Genomic DNA, 16810 nt, shown 5'->3' with positions numbered 1-16810 from the left:
AGCCGCTGGAGGGGCGCAGGGCGCGGGCGCGGCATGGCTGGCTGAGGCGGCGGGAGGAGCCGCCGCCGCCCGGCGCCGCTCCCGGCCGCGCTCGGTGCGAGTGCGAGCGCCCGCGTCAATGAGCGAGTGCATGGCGGAGCCCCGCGCCGCACCATGAGGCGCCGGCCGAGCACCGCGCTCGCCCTGCCTCGGCCCCGCGGCACCGCCGCGCCCGCGCGGGGCAGCCCGGCGCCGCCGCCGCCACCGGAGGAGGAGGCGGTGGCGGAGGAGGAGGAAGAGGAGCCGGAGGAGGAGGACGAGGAGGCTGTGGACAGCGGCCCCGCAGGTGAGCGGCCCGCGCGGGTCCGCGGCGAGGCGGTGTCAGCGGGGCCACCGGCGGGGAGCGGGACGGGGCTGCGCCCCATCCTCCGCTGGGCGGACAAAGGCGCGGCCGGGGACGGGGCGGCGGCTGCCCGGGCCCCTCCGGCTGCGGCGACCCCCGTGCGGGGCGGGCGAAGGGAGCTCCGCGCTGCGGGACCCCCGGGCATCGCCCGGCCCGGCCTCCCCGCGGGGCCCGGTGCGGCGCTGCCGAGCCCGGGATGCGGTCTGGGGGGGCAGCTGTGCCTAGCCCGTGCCGTGCCGGGGCTGTTACCCGGGCTGTTAGCGGTGCTTTTGGGGAGCACGGGGCAGGTGTTGGTCCAGGCCACCCGGAGCATCCTTCAGGCAGTGGTCCCTGATGCACTGTGATCCTGGTGGAGGAGATGCAGACAGGTCCTTTCCATCACCTTCCATCCAGGCAGCATCCAACAGGGTGGGTGCTGGCCTCGGCATCCCCCGATGGGACTTTGTAGGTCGAGTTGCTCCACAACCATCAAGTGTCCCTGGTGTCCTACCTCGACGTGCTGGCAGCAGAGAGAGAGCAGGGTTAGTGATGACTTGGTGTCACCAGAGGCTGTGTTCTCCCCGGTGTCAGGAGGTGAATTTGCAGCTCAGTGGGTGCTGGGGTGCTCACATAGCATCTGATGGGTGTGCAAGGGCAGAAATGAGCCCCAGCTTCATCTGTGCTGGGAATGATGTCTCAGTGCAGCCTGTGCGAGGCCTCATCCTGCCCCTGTGGTGGTCGGGGCTTATACAGAGCTGAGGAAGGTGCTATGGCAACAGGAGTAAGTGGAATTATCAATGTAGGGTGTAAGGAGCAGAGAGGTGAAGGGTGGGTGGGAGGTACTCTCAGGTGAAGCTCCATCTGGGTGTAACACACACTGACAGCACTGGTCACTTGCTGGGAGGTGAAACACTGATGCTCTTCAAAGCTGAGACTTCACTTTACCCATAGATTAAATAGGCAAAACTGTGCTGGAGTCCAAGGATGGAGCTTTGTCCACTTATTAACTAGAGAACTAGGCTTCACTCTGCAGCTCCACAGCTATATCTTCAGACACATGCAAATACTATAGCACTGATTCTTTCCTGTTTTATATTTATTTTTTGTCTTTGCCTGGAAGATGTTTAGCTTAAGTGCGTTGAGCTTCCTCTGATGTGAAAGGGATGCAGTCTGTTCTGGTAGTGTTAGCAGTCTGAACAAGGGGATTAATCAACTTTTTTCATTTGGTTAGAAATAAAATCTACTGAAGATCTGGAGTTGCTTGTTTTCCAGACTTTAATTTGCTTTTTTTCTGTTGAGTTTTCTCTCTTTGCTTTTCCTGGAAGAAACAGAATGTCTTAAGATTGGGAATTGCTGATAAAGGTAGGATGAGTTGAGTGTTCTTAAAGCAAAAGCAATTTCTTCTCTTGTGCCTGATGAGACAGAATGGACTGAGCAGCTCAGTGCAGCACAGTGTGACCCTCTGAGTGCCAACCAGGGGATCCACATACACATCCCAAGCTTCCTCCAGTACATTTCCCTCTCTGACTCCTGTATTATGTTTGTTTCCATTGGTATCCATTGGCTCTGGGTCTCCCAGCCTGAGCTCCAATGGCTTCATCAAGAGCATCCTGCTCCTGCAGGCAGAGTGACAGGTGCATGAGGTGGCTGGTTTAGCAGTGGCTTTGGGATGCTCCCAGATGGAGGATGCTTACATAGCATCCTCTATGTCTTCTGCCATTGGAGCTGTCAGGGATGGAAGTCTGGGGAATTTTCTGTCTAATCCCAATGCTCTTACAGGCTGCCCTCACCCCTGTGCTTCAGTTCTCACTTGGGAGAAGGGAGCATCGAGGATGAGCACTCCCCATGCCACCCCTGGGTGTGCTGAGTCTGCATTCTGGAGGCCAGCAGCACCCTTTGAAGTTTTAACGTGCTAATTATTAATGGCTACAGCCACTTAATCACAAAATTGCTCTCTGGTGCCTTTACACTGTGGTGGTGATGGCCAGGGCAGGAACACATGGGCAGATCATGTCTTCTCCAAGAGGCCAGGTTGTCAGTCCTGAGTGTGACAGGTGGAGATTAGCCCCGGCTGAGGGGGGATTGCTGGTGTGCTCCAGGGCTGGGTGGGTTTTAGGGCACCTGAGGGTGGGTCAGACAGCATCAGGAGCAGATGCTGGGCTTGGCAGCACCCCCTGTGTGACGGGCGAGCCCGGGCTGGTGTTGGGGGTGGAGGGTACAGCCGTGCTCTGGGTGGGAGCTGCTCTCTGTGGGTTTTGTGGGGTTTTCTGTGCTGCCCCATCTGCTGTGAGTTGTGCAGAGGTTTGCTCTCAAAGGCTGTTAAGCACCAAAGCCACAGCAAAGCCAGTGGACATAATGGGCTTAGCTGAAACCCTCCGTTTGCTTTAACTCAAGCATGTTTTCAACATCACTTTTCCAACTCAGTAGGTAATTAATGCATTATGTGCTCTGTTGCATTAATCAAATGGGCCTTTTCTCATGCACATTATTAGGAAGGCTTCCCTTAATGTTCATAGCATTATCACTGATAAGAGGTTGGTGTGAGAGGCCTCAGGGCCAGTGGTGTTCAGAGCTACCAAGATTTCAATTCTGACTTTGGTGCATTTCTCATTCTGATTTAGGAAGCACTTCAGTTTTCCTCGAGCTGCCTGCTTGCTCTGTTCTTGTCCTCCTCCTTTTCCCAGTTTCATGATGTTTATTTTTCTTTCCAAGCCTGTGATCATGTTAAAATCCTGGATTTTGCTTCTAAGGGAAGTAAATTGCTAATCCTAATGTTTGTGGAGACAAGCTTAACATGTCCCCCGCCTTATCACCAAAGCCTTCAGCACCCACCGTAGAGACTCTGCCTCTTCCTTTTATCCCCAACAGTCTCATTTTAAGCAGGAGCTGGAGCTTTGCTGGGGAATCTGGCTTAGGAATGGCTGCTGCTCGGGTGGATGCTTGTGTTGGAGCAGAGATGCAGCTGCTGTGGCCAGCATGGTCCTGGTTGGACTTTCCCTGCCTACAGAACAAAAATCCTCAATTCCACATGGTTCTTAGGGCAGCGTTGAGTAACGTGGGTCTCTTTGAAGGACATTTTGTTCTGACTCTCCTCCAGCCCCGTGCAGAGCAGGTGGGTGGGCTGAAAAACCCAAATATCCTCTCACAGCCTTGCTGTGCTGGGTCAGCAGGAGAGCTGCGCCCAAACCCGGGTATGGTGTCTTTGCTTCTCTCCTCCATGGTGTTTTGTCATGCCTCACCTGCTTTCCTGGGTCACCAGCTCCCAGAGGTGACTTTGGGTCTGACTCCTCACCTCTGCACCACGTAGGAGGGGACAATGAGCGATTTCTGCTGCAGCCACAGGGCCGGAAATGCAGGTGGCTTGGAGCAGTAACCACGGGAAGGTGTCACACAGAAATGTGTGAAAGCTGAGTCAGTGACTGATGGGTCCCCAGCCAACAGCGTGGGGCCACCTCGGGCTGGGGTGCTGCTGCTCGATGGAGGAGGTGCAGCCAGAGCCCCTCAATGCGGGGTGGCTGCGGCTTTGTGTGGGATTAGCTGATGGGTTTAGCTTGTGAAGAGGAGCCTGGCAAATCCCTGGGGGCGTTGGGATGACCTGGGTAATTGGCTGGGCACAGGGGAGGTGACAGGTTGAGGAGGGGACTGGTGAGTGCTGGCTTCATCCAGCTGGAGAGGTGGAGGGTTTTGCTTTTGTGCAGGGCGTGTGGAGAAAGGTCTGTGCATCCCATTCTGGCAGGAGGAGTGGTGAGGGTAGGTTTGGGGGGTCCCCACAGCACTTACAGTATTGTTGTAGAGGAGAGACTGGTCCAGGCCATGGAGCCATCAGCCGGACCCTGCCACACTGGGGCTGTGCCCCTCGAGGGGTTGGCAGCTCTCAAATCCTGCTAGGACAGAAACAGCCGAGCTGTTGAAGGTAGTTTCAGGATCTTGTGCCATCATCCCTTTTGCAGCTCTGGGTGACTCCTCCTCTCCTCTCATGCAGCCATTAGATCCTTTGGAAGAAGTCTTCCCACCTGTGTATGGGTCCATCTGCCTGAACGCCCCTGCTCTGCCTCTGACCCTGTGGGCAACAAGCAGGAGCAGCCAGGGAGGGTGAGCTGGAGCTTTCCTCCTGCTCATTACTTGGGAAGACAGCTTAAGCCTTCCTTGTTTGAGGGCTCAGGATTGTGTTCCATGTGGTTACAGAGATAACTTGTGTTCAAGGTGCTAGCAGGATTTAAATTTATTTAAAGAAATGGAAATGAAGGCATGGATGTGAAAGCTGAGGATAAGGAGGATGGTCTTGTTCCTCAGGATCAGCACGGGAGCAGCCAGGACAGAAAGTGCCTTTTTTTCAGTCAAATAATAAGTTTGTATCTTTGAGCTTTAAATAAAGACATGTTGCCCAGAGCAGAAAATGTCACTCCCTTGCCTTCCTGCCTGCCTCCACGTTCCCATCTGAATCATTCTTGAATCAGATGCATCCAACTGTCCTGACTCAAGACTGAGATTCTGGGACTTAGCAATGCTCATAAAAATCAGGATATTTCTTGGAGGATCTGTAGAGAATTGAGGGTCTTGTTTGTTAGCTTCTCTCTGCTGCGATTTTGCTTTTTGTTTTTATTTTAAACGGTAGCTAAGATTCAGACATATCACTGAGGTGCCACTTGGAAAATGGCAGTACCTCTGTGAAGTGATGTATTTACCTGGCTGCTGTTGGTCGTACCCAAACGTCAGCCTGTGGGGAAGCAAAGGTGCTGGAGCACTAAAACAAATGGTCTGAGGTTGTGTGGTGGCAGATGTCCCAGTCCCTTTGCTCCAGGCCCCGCGAGGGTGGCTGGGACAGGTGGGACACAGCTGGAGTGTCACAAAAAAACTCTTGTGACACAGACTGGGGTTTGCACAGGGTACAAAGGTTGTGCCTGTCCAGACAGCTGGGAAATGTGTGGGTAAGTGTGGGATGGGCTTCCTGGACAGTGGCTGGTTCTGCCCTTGGAGCACCTTCCTGGTGGTGATGCCTGTTACCCCTGAGGCACCCTGCCCCTGCCTGCCTGTGCCACAGGGACAGGACTGCTGTGGTCAAGGAGTGATGGTGTCGTGGGCTGCACCGAGGTGTGACCCCATCCCCGAGGGGACTGTGGTCCTTGTGCCACTCCAGTGTGGCCCTGCAGGTGGCTGGGATCCTGGGGTCTGCCCACCTGGCTGGCACTGATGGGCATGGAGCCTGTGGCAGTGATGGTGAGCAGTGTGAGGACAGGGACATCCAGCACATCCCATGCCCCACAGCTGTGGGCACAGGAGCACAGAACAAGCTGTTCCTGAGGAGCTGAGGTCCTGGATGCAAAGCTCTGCTGAAGTCGGGGGAAAGACTCCAGAGGGTTTTGACGAGAGCCCTATGAATACCCAGGGCTGAGGCTCTGTGAGCTGGTGACATTTGTGGAGCTAATGCCAGCTGACTGTCAGAGTGCTGCTGATCTGAGGTGCTGGCTGGTGCTTCCAAGAAGCAGCAGAGCTCTTCGTGGTGGTGTGATGCATCTGTCAGCTTTGGGAATAAACCTGTGCCAAGGCTGGGTGCTGAAGGCTGGGATCCTTTTACAGCCGTCTGGCTGGAAGGGAAGGCTCCTTCTGCTTTACCGCTGACAAGCACTTAAAAAAATCAAACAAAGAAATGATGAGGAGCTGGATTTTTGTACAGCACCTTGACTGCACCTGGGACTTCACTGAGCTCTTGGATGAGGATGGAGCAAGGGCTCGGACTTGCTTTAAAAGTCCTGGAAAGCCACAGGCTGTGTTGCCCTGGCAGGTGCTGCATGTCTGAGCTCAACAGGGCTGCCTTGTGCAGCGAGGCATTGCTGGGTGGGAGTGGGCCCGGAGGGGCAGAGTCTGGCACTTTATAATTGGTTGGGGATATTAATATATTTTATGAGCTAAAGGCTAGATTGCAATCCAGCCATCTGCCCTGCCGTGGGGAGTCGTGTGTCTCCAGCACCTCAGGAGAACAGAACCACTTGCAATTGAGTCTCATTAAACTGGCTAAAACCCAGATTTCTGGTTCACAGGAAATTGTTTGCTTTTTTAAAAATTTATTTTGACTTTTGGGTTGTATCAGACTGAAATGGAATGGTTGTTCTTGCTTTGCTTCTGCTCAAGCTTCCAGTGAGCTCAGTGAGTGTCCTGTGCCTTGAGGCTGCCCTGTAAAATTGTTGTGCCTGGGGCTAAATCCATCCCCAGTGAGGGGTTGGGGGCTGCTGGGTCCCTGCCAGGGGGAAATGCTCCCAAAATCACAGCAGGGCTTGTCTGGAAGGGTCTTTTATTGGATTAAAGCTTGTCAGTCTGGAAGCATTTCCAACAAGACATTCTAGACTTGGAATAATTGAACCTCATTTGTCTGGCAGAGCATTTTCCCCCCTGTTCAATAGGAAACTTCCCGATGGTGCTGGTGCTGGCTCGCTGCAGCTGCCACTCCTGGAGGAGCCGGGCAGGCTGTCCCCTGTCCTGCCGGGGTCACTGACTCCCCCACGGCTCCCATCCCTGCGTGGAGGGATGCAGGGAACATGGTCCAGCTTCTGCATCCCAGCTGCCTGCTGTCCTGGCAGCAGCTTGGCTGTCTCCTCTTGTTTTCTCCGGCGATTTCATAAAGGCAGGGAGCAGGGAGGGGGCTGCTGGATCCGCCTGGTTTCCCGGGATTTCGCCTAGCTGCCTGTGAAGAATAGACCCTCCAAACACTGCCGGGGCTGTAATTGCCTGCGCAGCGATTGAGCTGCCCAGAGCGGCTCTTTTGTTGGAGGCTGAATTCCTCCTCTGCCTGCTGCTCATCTGGATCTTCCCATGCACAATTCCCCTCGCCCTCTGTCCCCAAGGTGCAGCGGGGTCGGGGTGCCATGCAGGCTGCCAGCCCCTGGAATTGGCAGAGCTCTGCTCCAGCCCTTCAGGGCTTTCCCCCCTGCCCCGACTCTGGAAGTGATTTTGGAGGTCTCTGCTCCTCATTCACACACGCGGGTCCTGTTTCAGTGAATGAGGAGCTTCCCTGGAGCTGCATGAACTAATGCAAAGCCTCAGTTTGGTCTTGTGCTGCTTAAAGCAGGATTTTTCCTTTTTTAAAAAATGTATTCCTGAACACCTGCTGTATGAATTAAAATTTGCCTTGTAAATGTAACCGATTCAGACTCTGAGCATGAGCGTTTGCTTTTTGCCTGGAAAAAGAAAAAAACAAAAAACCTTGAAGTTTTTTTTAATTCTGGCAACTTGGCTTTAAAGCAGAGAAGCCAAGACACTTCTTTTTAAACCATTTTTAATTCAGTTGCCCCCTGTTCTTATAAGTAAGCCCCCAGAAACATGACAAGGCAAGCATCCCTGCTATTTATAGCTCTGCTCCACATGCCTGTTTTAAAAATCGGGCAGCTAAATGGCTCTGCAGCCTTTCAGCAAAAGGCCTAATGACACAGGCATTTTCTATGCATGGATGGGTGGGTGTTTAAAGGCTGTTGGTGCTGAGCCTTCACCCTGAGCAGGCAGGATGGTTTTTGCAGCAGGGAGTTTTTTCCTGGGCAAAGGGGAGCCCCTTGGCACTGCCCCAAGCCTGGAGAAGGGGCTCTGGTGGGCTGCACCCCATGGCTCACCCCTGCTCCAGCCACTGGGGATGCTCCCCACAGGGTCAGTCCTCCTACCTGTCCCCCACACCTTGGTCCTTCTCGGGGTTACTACTAGAAAAGATACATTGATATTCCCCAGGTTGTTTGGGTATTTTTAAAATAATTTGTGGAGGCTGAATTAACCTTTCATTATTTATTTTTTTTCTCCTTTGTGGCATCACCTCCCTCTAATGACGAGGCTGCTGGTAACCTTTACCCGTTTAACTGGTCATGCCACTTCTCAGATGAATCTGCTTTATTCCTGGCAAATTATACAGCCACAGTTTTCAGGCAGCTTTACTCTATTTTGACTGACTGGCTGACTATATTAACTGATAGTGCTGCTTGGGCTGCTTTGATCCTGTATTATTTATGGAAATGATGGCACATAACTCTGTGTAGATGATTAATGCTGCGTGTATTTTTAATATGCTAGTTCTCCTGTTTGATCTGTGCTAAATGATTATTCTCTGATGTGTTCCTGGGTTCATTTTGGCTCTTTATGAAAAGGAGATTGAAATGGACTGTTTGTTTTGTTGCCTTTTTTTTTTTTCTCCCAGTGGTCTCATCGTGGGCTGCTTTTTCAGCTTTCACAGGTCGTTTTCCCCAGCAGGGCTCTGCCTGCCACATGGAGCACTTACACTTCATTGCTATTAATTTGAGCACTTTGTTGGTGACATTACTCTAAATTCATCCCTGTGTGCGCAGTTGTGGGAAATTTTGAGAAGATACAAGGTGGAAAAACAACCTTTTAGGTGGTGCTCAATCCTTTCATACAATTGCTGAGTGAGACTGTGACTGCCACCGAATGGAACTTGGGTCCAGCAACACCTGCATGAGAAGAAAACCAGTCTAAAATGTCAGGGATGTAATGAATATTTTCTGTGCCCTGTCACAGGATGGCTGGGACTGGTTGATATTAAGAAGATGACTTTAATTGCCAGGGATGTGTGTGCTCAACCCACGGCTTCCTCTCCTGCAGTGTGAGATGTGGTCGTGGCTGGGGAGGGATCTGTGGGCAAAGCTGATGTTGCATCCCAGGAAATACCCACTGCATTCCATGGCATGTGCAGTGCTGCTGGCGCTGACGTGTAGGAGGGGGGCTGGTGTCCTTCATGCCTCCTCCAAAATCCACCCCCAGCACTAGATGTGGCTGATGGGTGGAAACCAGGAGCTTGTTCCAGGAGAACCATCTGTGAGCTGGAGGATCAGCATTTCCCCTTCCCAGGGGCCTAGTGGAAGGGAAGGAAGTTGATGATTTTTTAAAATATATATTTTTTTTCTCCTGCCTTTTGCAATAACTGCTCATTTCCATGGCACAGGCAAGGGTTGTCTCCAAAGCCCTGCCCTCACCTTCCACGTAGTCAGATCTACCTTCTCCCTGGGCACGCTGTGTTCCAGCAATAACAGGTTTGTGAGGATGCTTTCATGAGCAGTACTGTAAAGGTGCAAAAGCAATGCTCAAAACCTTCAAATGAAAGCTGTCCTTCCTCTCCTCTGAACAGTCCTTTTTGTCAAAATCAGCAAAATACATATCTTTCTGCAAAAGTTTCCTTTTCCTTTAATGGGCTTTCATTGAAAGTGGTTTAAACTTGATGTTCTGTTCCTTCCCTCCAAATTTTTCAAAGCTCCTTGGGCTATGAAAACTTCAATGATTCAATTTTAATTCCCTCTATTTAAAAAAAAAAAAGTATAGGTATATGTATATATATATATATATATTTCTGCTAGCTAAAGCTCTTGCCTTTTATCCTGAAGCAAACATTATAGACTGGGTTTTAGGGTGTTCTTTCTCTGCCCCAAAATAGACACTCTCTCTTGAGCAGTTATTTGGGGGAAAAACCAGGATGAATGCACCATGCTGGGCTCTGAGGGAGCAGGCAGGATTTTGGGATTTTTTTCCCTACAAAGCCAGCTGTCTCCCCAAACCACATCTCGATGGCAGAGGGGTGAATAATGGGGCAGAGGCACCCACACCTTCACAGTGCCAGAGGTTTGGAGCATTCCTGGCTGGGGAAGGGACAGGGAGCTTGCACAGTGCCCCAGCTGGCAGTGCCTGTGGGGTGGGAGGAGGGATTGCCACGCAGCCCTCCTGCCCAAACTGCAGCCTGGCCTGTGGGGAGCTGGGCTGGGTGCAGTAGGAGCCCCAGGAGAGCCCAGGGAGGATGTGCTCCAGTGGTTTGTCCAAGCTGGAAGGTGGTTGGAGTTGAAATGGAGCACACTGACCTGTTGGCTCCTGCCTGGGCCGGGTGTTTGCTCACTTGCTGCCAGCACAGGTGATGTCTCTGCTGGAGCCTCCCCAGCTTTGTGCTCTGCCCTTCCTTGCCATGGCCAGTGGTTTTTTTCCCAGTCCCAGTACTTGAGGAAGGATCTGGGGGGGGGAATTTGCCATGTTTTCCAGCTCCCCGCTTCACTTGGACGTGAGTGCTCCCAGCACTCCCTCCCTGTGAACATCCATGTCACGCCCTGTGGGGTTTTCCAGCAGTGCCCCCCCGTTCCCAGGCAGGGCTGGGGTGCCCCAGTTTGGGTTTGGGGAGTTGTTGGGCTGCGTGACTGGCTCAGCGTCCCCTGGGCCACAGGGCCAGCTGGCACAGGGAGCAGATGGGGAGGTGGAGCTGGGTGCTTGGCCAGGTTTCAGGCTATGATAAAGCAAAGTGACGTAGAAAACTAAATACCTGTTGTTGGAGAAAGGCAAACAGAGCCTTCACCTGCCTCCAGCCTTGCTGCCTTCAAGGGCAGGCTGCACGCCTGGCATGGAGCTCCCTGGAGAAGATGTTCTCTTATTAATGTGCTTGCTTTGTCTTGTTGATAAATCCAAGTTTGACTCCAGATAATGAATGGCAAACATTTATCTGGTCTTAACTGTTTTATTCTGAGTGTTTTCTTCCTCCTGGAAGTTTACAGTGAGTTGTTGACAGCGTGCCCTTTGATGTGGATTAGTGCTGACACCTGGCAGTTGGATCTTCCCGTCCTTTTCTCATCTTGGTTGTTCCTTTTTAAGGGAGGCTTTTGTACATGTCTAATCCATTTAAAATGGAAGATAAACAACAAATCGACCAGTCTCTGAAGGGACAGTCAGTTGCAGGGGTGGTACTGACTTCCCTGTGGAAGGCAGCGAGCTCTGTTTGGGATGGATGGAATGACAGGAGAGAGCCTTCCCTCCAGCACCTCAGTTTGCTGTCAGGGGATCGCTGGAGCAGTGGCTCTCCCTGATTTTTGGTTTGCAGACCCCCTAAAAGCTTTCCAGGAGGTGTGTGGGTGGTGAGTTCAAGTTGAGAGACTGGAGAATTTATGCTCTCCTCTCTGCTTCACCACCCATGGTTTTGTGGTGCCTGTGAGAGGATCCCCTGTGTCCACTGTCAGGATGTACATGAGCTTTGTACATGAACTTTGCCTCAGAACTGGCATCTCTCTCACCTGTACATCTGTAATTCCAGGTGATACATTTATATTTTCAGTGGGTGCAGTATTGGCCCTGTCAAAGTAGAGTCTCAGGGCTGTGGCAGCTCACTGATTTGGTAGGATTTTGGATGCCTCTTTGCAGGTGGGACTCAGATCCTCCTTTCACCTTGTTTCTTTCTGACAACAGAGCTGGTGGAAGAGGAGACACTGCTCCTCCTCCTGCAATGCCAAAACAGTCATTATGAAGCCCTCAAAAATGAGGAAATGGTCAAGATAGAAATGTCAACAAACCTCTCCTAGCTGACCCATTGGCTGCAGAGGAAGCTCTGTGGTTTTGAGCATTTCTTTGGCTTGGGATCAGGCTTGGTTTTGCCAGCCCCAGACTGAGTGTGCTGCTGTTGCCGAGGGTAATTCCCCCTTGGTGATGCTGGAGGGCTCAGCTCTGGCTCTGCAAATCATCACTTTGCTTTCAGCATCTCGGCTCAGACTTGGTCTCAGCTCAGTGCCTGAGCTGTGGGTGAGATGGGGAGTGCTGCACAGGGAGCCTGAAACCCTTGTGCCTGGCTGCCTCCATCCTTCCCGTCACACTTTTAAGGGTTTTGACTATTTACAGAGGATTTGGGTGTTCTGTGGGATAGGGCTGTTGTCTGTTGTACTTCCCTGAGTGACCTGGTATTTATTGTGGAGGTTTCAGACAATTGGCTTAAGCTTTAAGTTACTGTTTGTGGTTGCTGGACTTGTGCTGTTTAATGGAAACATTTCCCTTTGGTAGGAGAGCTATTGCTGGAAATAAATACAGGTAGCAAATACCTCGTGGCCGAGGCAGGAGCTGGGACAGGATGGAGCTGCAGTGTCCATCCGCAGTGACTAAGGAGAGGGGAATGAAAAGCTGATTTCTGCCCTGACTGGAGTCATCCATGTGCTGCAGGGCTTAGGGCTCCAGGCAGAGGTGAGGGGGAGGCAGGGGCTGGCAGCTGCCCTCAAAGCAGATGGGCTCTGCCCCTGCTCTCTGTGCAGGGGGGGATTTATGCTCTTTAAATTCACGCCATGGCTGCAGTTGCTGGAGGAAGTTTTGGAGTGCAGCTGAGCTGCACCATGCTGGCTGCTCCCCTCAGCAGGTCCTCAGCAGATGATACTGGATCTGCTGCAGTCCCTGTTTCCAGAGATAAGTGATGACTTTCTCCATCCAGGTGTCTTTTTCCATGACGTGTCCTGACCCATATCAGTTCCCTCTTTGAAAGCTTGGCTTCTCTTCTATGGATTTGCCAGCAAATTTTGTCTGGCTGCAGTATCTAGGACCCAGTTTGGCAGGTGTTGGGTGAGAACAAAGGTGTGAAACAAGTTCTGAATGTGGGAATTTAAGTCACTCGCTGTGAGCTGGAGGTAAAGGCATCGCTGTGTCCTGTGCGAAGTATAGCAGGGCAAGTGCAAGGCTGCATTATAAAATAAGGGAATAAAATGTAAGGAGCAGGAAACTTCTCTTCCCAGCTCAGATGACATTTTCCTTGCTCTGTCCCAGCAGCTCTCCCTGCTTGCAGCACGTTGTAACTTACAACTCCTTGTCTGGCAGGAGTTATGGTAACTCCAAACCAGCCCATAGCACTATGTCATCATAACCTTGAAACAGGACCCAAATGGCAAAACCTGCCCGAAACCAGTTGTGATTACTCATGCTCTGTGCTATCCCTTTCCCCCGCTGGGCTTTCTGCTATGGTAATTCCACTTATTAAGCAAGGAGACAAAACACCTTTATTAAACTTGGAACCAGGCTCTGGAGCAATGAGGGGAGCGGGACTCGCTGGCTGCAGGCTGTCAAAGAGTTTTCTTCTCTTGTCTCCCTTCCTCTGCATGGCCTTTAAAGTGAGGGAGAGAGGAACAAAGATACTTTGCTGTTTGTGATGAATAAAAGTCTGCGTTTAAATATGTTTGTTTAGAGTAGAGGAGAATTAGGAATGTGTATTGGGAATGAATCCTGGGATTCGTTGGGGCTTTGCTTCATCTCCAAGCTTGAAAATGCAAAGAGCTGAGACGAACTGGGGTCGTAGCTCAGGCTCTGGAAAGCTTCTTTTTATTAACACTTTCAGTTAGTGTTTATTAACACTGTGGATAAAAGGCTCCTTTGTTAAGGGTCTGTCCCTTTGCTGCTCAACTGGAGGAGCTGAATCTTGAAAGGAACTGCCCTGGGCACCTGCTGGAGTTACTGATGAAAGTTTTCATTCCAGATTTTCACCACAGGCTTAGACATAAAATAGCCTGAAACCCTCCAAAGCAAGTCTTCCTTCTCTTTCTCATTAAAAAAAAGATAAAAAAAGTTGTAAAAATGCCTCTTGCTGTCTGTGTGCCAAGCCATGAACCATGGGCCCCTTCCCTGTGTGGAGAGCATTTCATCTCACAGCAGTGTGATCCCCTCCTTGGTCCATCTTCTACCTCTTGTGGGTGTCCAGAGTCTCCCTTTCAGTGCATCTCTTGGCCTGGGGAATGATTAGAGCAGTTCAAAAAATCAGTCCTGCATGCTTGGAGAGAAACCTGGGCCTGATGCTTGTGCTGCCCCTCAAGGTGAAGACCATCCCCAGAGGCTGTGGCAGCCATCCAGGAGCAGCTGCTGCTTCCAGGAGATGCAGAGCAGTCCTCTGCCTCTGCTGGGGGAGGATACACTTCCAAGCATTTTTATATTGAATTATGGGTTGTGCTGTTGCTGTTGGCATCTCCTTGCTTTTGTTCTGTCTTTTTTTTGTTTTGTTCTGTCCCGGTGTTGAGGGAGAAAGGAAGGATAACTTCTTACCACGTTAATCCCAGGTTGGGCTGAGCTTTGGTAGCTCTGCCCAAGGTCAGTGAGGCAAAGGTGCAGCTCCCTCCATACACCAGTGAGGACCTGCTTACACTGTGGCTACACCTGGTGTAAAGAAATTGAATTATGACTTCACAACAAACAAATTACTGCATTTTACAGTGAGATCAGCCGTGTGTGTGTGTGACACCTCCCTGGGAAACCTCCCAAGAGACCCCAGCCCTGCAGCTTGTACATGATGTACCTGCATGGGGGAGGGAGGCTGTCACTGTCCTCACCACTCCCATCCCCTCGGCAGCTGATGGCACTGAAGCAGATGTGTTACCACCTCCTCTGTGTACTCAGCATACAATGGCTTTCCAGCAGCCTGGACTTGGCCATTCCCTTCTCTTCTCCCAGGCAGTGTGAGCCATGGCTGAGATGACAAACCCTGCTCAGCAGCACCCGTGGAGCTCTCGGGTTGGGTATTCCATGGGAGCTCAGCCCCAGGCTGGCTCTGGAAGGAGAGGGTTGGAGGTCACATCCATCCCTGCCAAAGCTGAAGCTGACACTGGGAGCATTAGGAGTTGATTGCAGGGACTTGGGAGAGGAGGATCTGTTGTATCTGCAGGCAAGGTCTGGAGGGGAGAAGGCTCTGGAAGGCTGCATGCCTTGCAGCAATGGATTTTGGTTTGGAGTAGCTTAATTGTAGACAAATGTGCAGCTCCTGTCTCTGGGCAGATCCATTCCTTGCAGGATGGACAAAGTCCCTGCTCTGCTGCATCCCTGGAAGTGTGGAATGGCCAGGAATCTGGGCTGGGCTGCTGCACCTGCTCTTGCCTGGGATCTGCCAGCAGCAGCAGGAACAGAAAGTTTTGTTTCCCAGCAATGAGCGTGAGCAGCAAACCCAGCAGTTGCTCAAACAAAAGGTTTGACCCTGTTGTCCCTGGTCTTGCCCAGAGGAGTCTCTGGGGCCCTGCTGGGCAGGGTAGGATGTGATCCAGGGGTGTTACCCGAGCTCATCCCCCAGCTCATCTCTGTTTTCTTGCTGGTTATTCACGCAGCACAACTTTACAGCCCAAACACAAACAGTTGGAAGGATGGTTCCTACTCTGGGTTTTCTCTGAAGAGCCTTAAATCTCCCATAAATTAACGTGTTCATTCATTAGTTGCAACTCCCCAAAGCACCGAGCAAAGTTTGTGAGTTTAATTACTTTTTGCAGGAATCGGAGCACGCAGAGCCTTCAGCAGATGATTATAGTTCATATTATTCATGCAGCTCTTCATAATCCCTTTCTCTGCTGGGCCATGGTCGATAGAGACTAAAATTGGAATCTGCTCATAAATTCCCAGCCCCATCCCACGTGAGGTGTCTTGATCTTCCAGTGAAAGCATTTTGCTGACAAAACAATTCAGTTTCCTGAGAGGTGCCACGCAAGTGTATCTGTCAGGAGGGTGTGAGCTGCCAGGGTTCTGTGTGCTGGTGGGGAGGTGTTTGCCAAAGTTAGTTTTCACCCTGTTTATCTCTAAACCCGGAGTTAGGCTGGCTGTGTCACACACTGGGTGGTAAAAAATACAGAGATTTTCAAACAGAAACATGGAATATTTATATGGTTGTAGACGTTTGTGGAAATATTAGTGGTGAAAATTTAATCAACTCAAGTAGAACGCCAACAAAACTATTTTTAAATTAATTAAAAGGCTTGGATTCTTTTTTTTTTTTTTTTTTTAACTGTGGAGGTTTTAATCCTCAAGTATGTATTTGGTCTGTTTGAAGTTACTGTAGTTTCTTGTATCATAAACATTTTAGGGCCACATTCCTCTTTGTGCACAGCCTGCTTCGTAAGAGACCCCGGAGGGTTTGTCTGCCTGTGGAAACTTATTGTTGTATAGGAATGAATAATTCCTCAGCTGCAGCTGTGTAATCCCCCCTGCACAGCTTTTCTGCCCTATTACCTGGATCTTAATGACTCCAGGACCCCTCCTGCTTCTCCTGACATCTCCTTGTCCCATCCATGGGAGCTCCTCAGGTGTTGTGCTCCAGCAGAGCTGTGAGCTGGGGATCTTCCAGTGCAGGAGGATTACTGAGTTAATCAGAATCCATATTTTTCTTTTTTTTTTCCCCCTGATGTTTACAGGCCTTTATCCTTTAGTCTCCCAAGACAGCTTTACACCTGTGAGTCTGACTTTTGATGCAGGTTTACTGGGGAACGAGCGTGTTCAAAGCTCTCTGCACAGGTTGCTGACTTCTTTAGCATCAAAAAGGAGGAAAAAGCAACAAAATTGCTCTGTGTGGAGGAGCTTTCAGGAACTCCTCAGAAACCACACGCCTGCAGGTTGCAATGCAGGTGCAGGGAAGGAATAAAAATAAGCAGTCCCAGGGAGTGAGCAGCCTCTGCCTTTGGGAAGGGTCTCAGGGTGCTGGTTTGCTCATGGCTGGGGAGGCAGGAGTGATCTCCATCCCTTTGGAAAGGCAGGGGGCTGACACAGTTGAGGCTGAGCTGGAGTTTGGCTGAAGCCCCAAACCTGTCTGCTTCAGGCTGATAAAAAGTGCTTGTGCAGCTGCTGGTGACCCCAAAGTTGGGACCTTGGCTTTGTGCTGATTTCCAAGTGATAAGTGAGAGATTTAATCTGATACTATATTCCTCAACAGATGGGTTTAATCTTCTA

At 51.1% G+C, this 16810-nt stretch overlaps 1 protein-coding gene across 1 annotated transcript in view; it reads left to right on the top strand.

Annotated features, from left to right (window-relative positions):
* Positions 1 to 6: 6 nt before the first annotated feature.
* MEGF9 (multiple EGF like domains 9) overlaps positions 7 to 16810 on the top strand; it is a 48497-nt gene continuing 31693 nt past the window's right edge. The window contains exon 1 of the mRNA XM_041474971.1: positions 7 to 325. Within this exon, the coding sequence (XP_041330905.1) occupies positions 154 to 325 (172 nt within the window). The 5' untranslated portion in view covers positions 7 to 153. The remainder of the gene's footprint in view (positions 326 to 16810) is intronic.

This window comes from Pyrgilauda ruficollis, unplaced genomic scaffold (assembly GCF_017590135.1).
Source record: "Pyrgilauda ruficollis isolate IOZ18807 unplaced genomic scaffold, ASM1759013v1 scaffold34, whole genome shotgun sequence".
Classification (NCBI taxonomy): Eukaryota; Metazoa; Chordata; class Aves; order Passeriformes; family Passeridae; genus Pyrgilauda; species Pyrgilauda ruficollis.
Note: the sequence above shows the minus strand (reverse complement) of the source record. Positions and strands in the feature narration are given on the sequence as shown.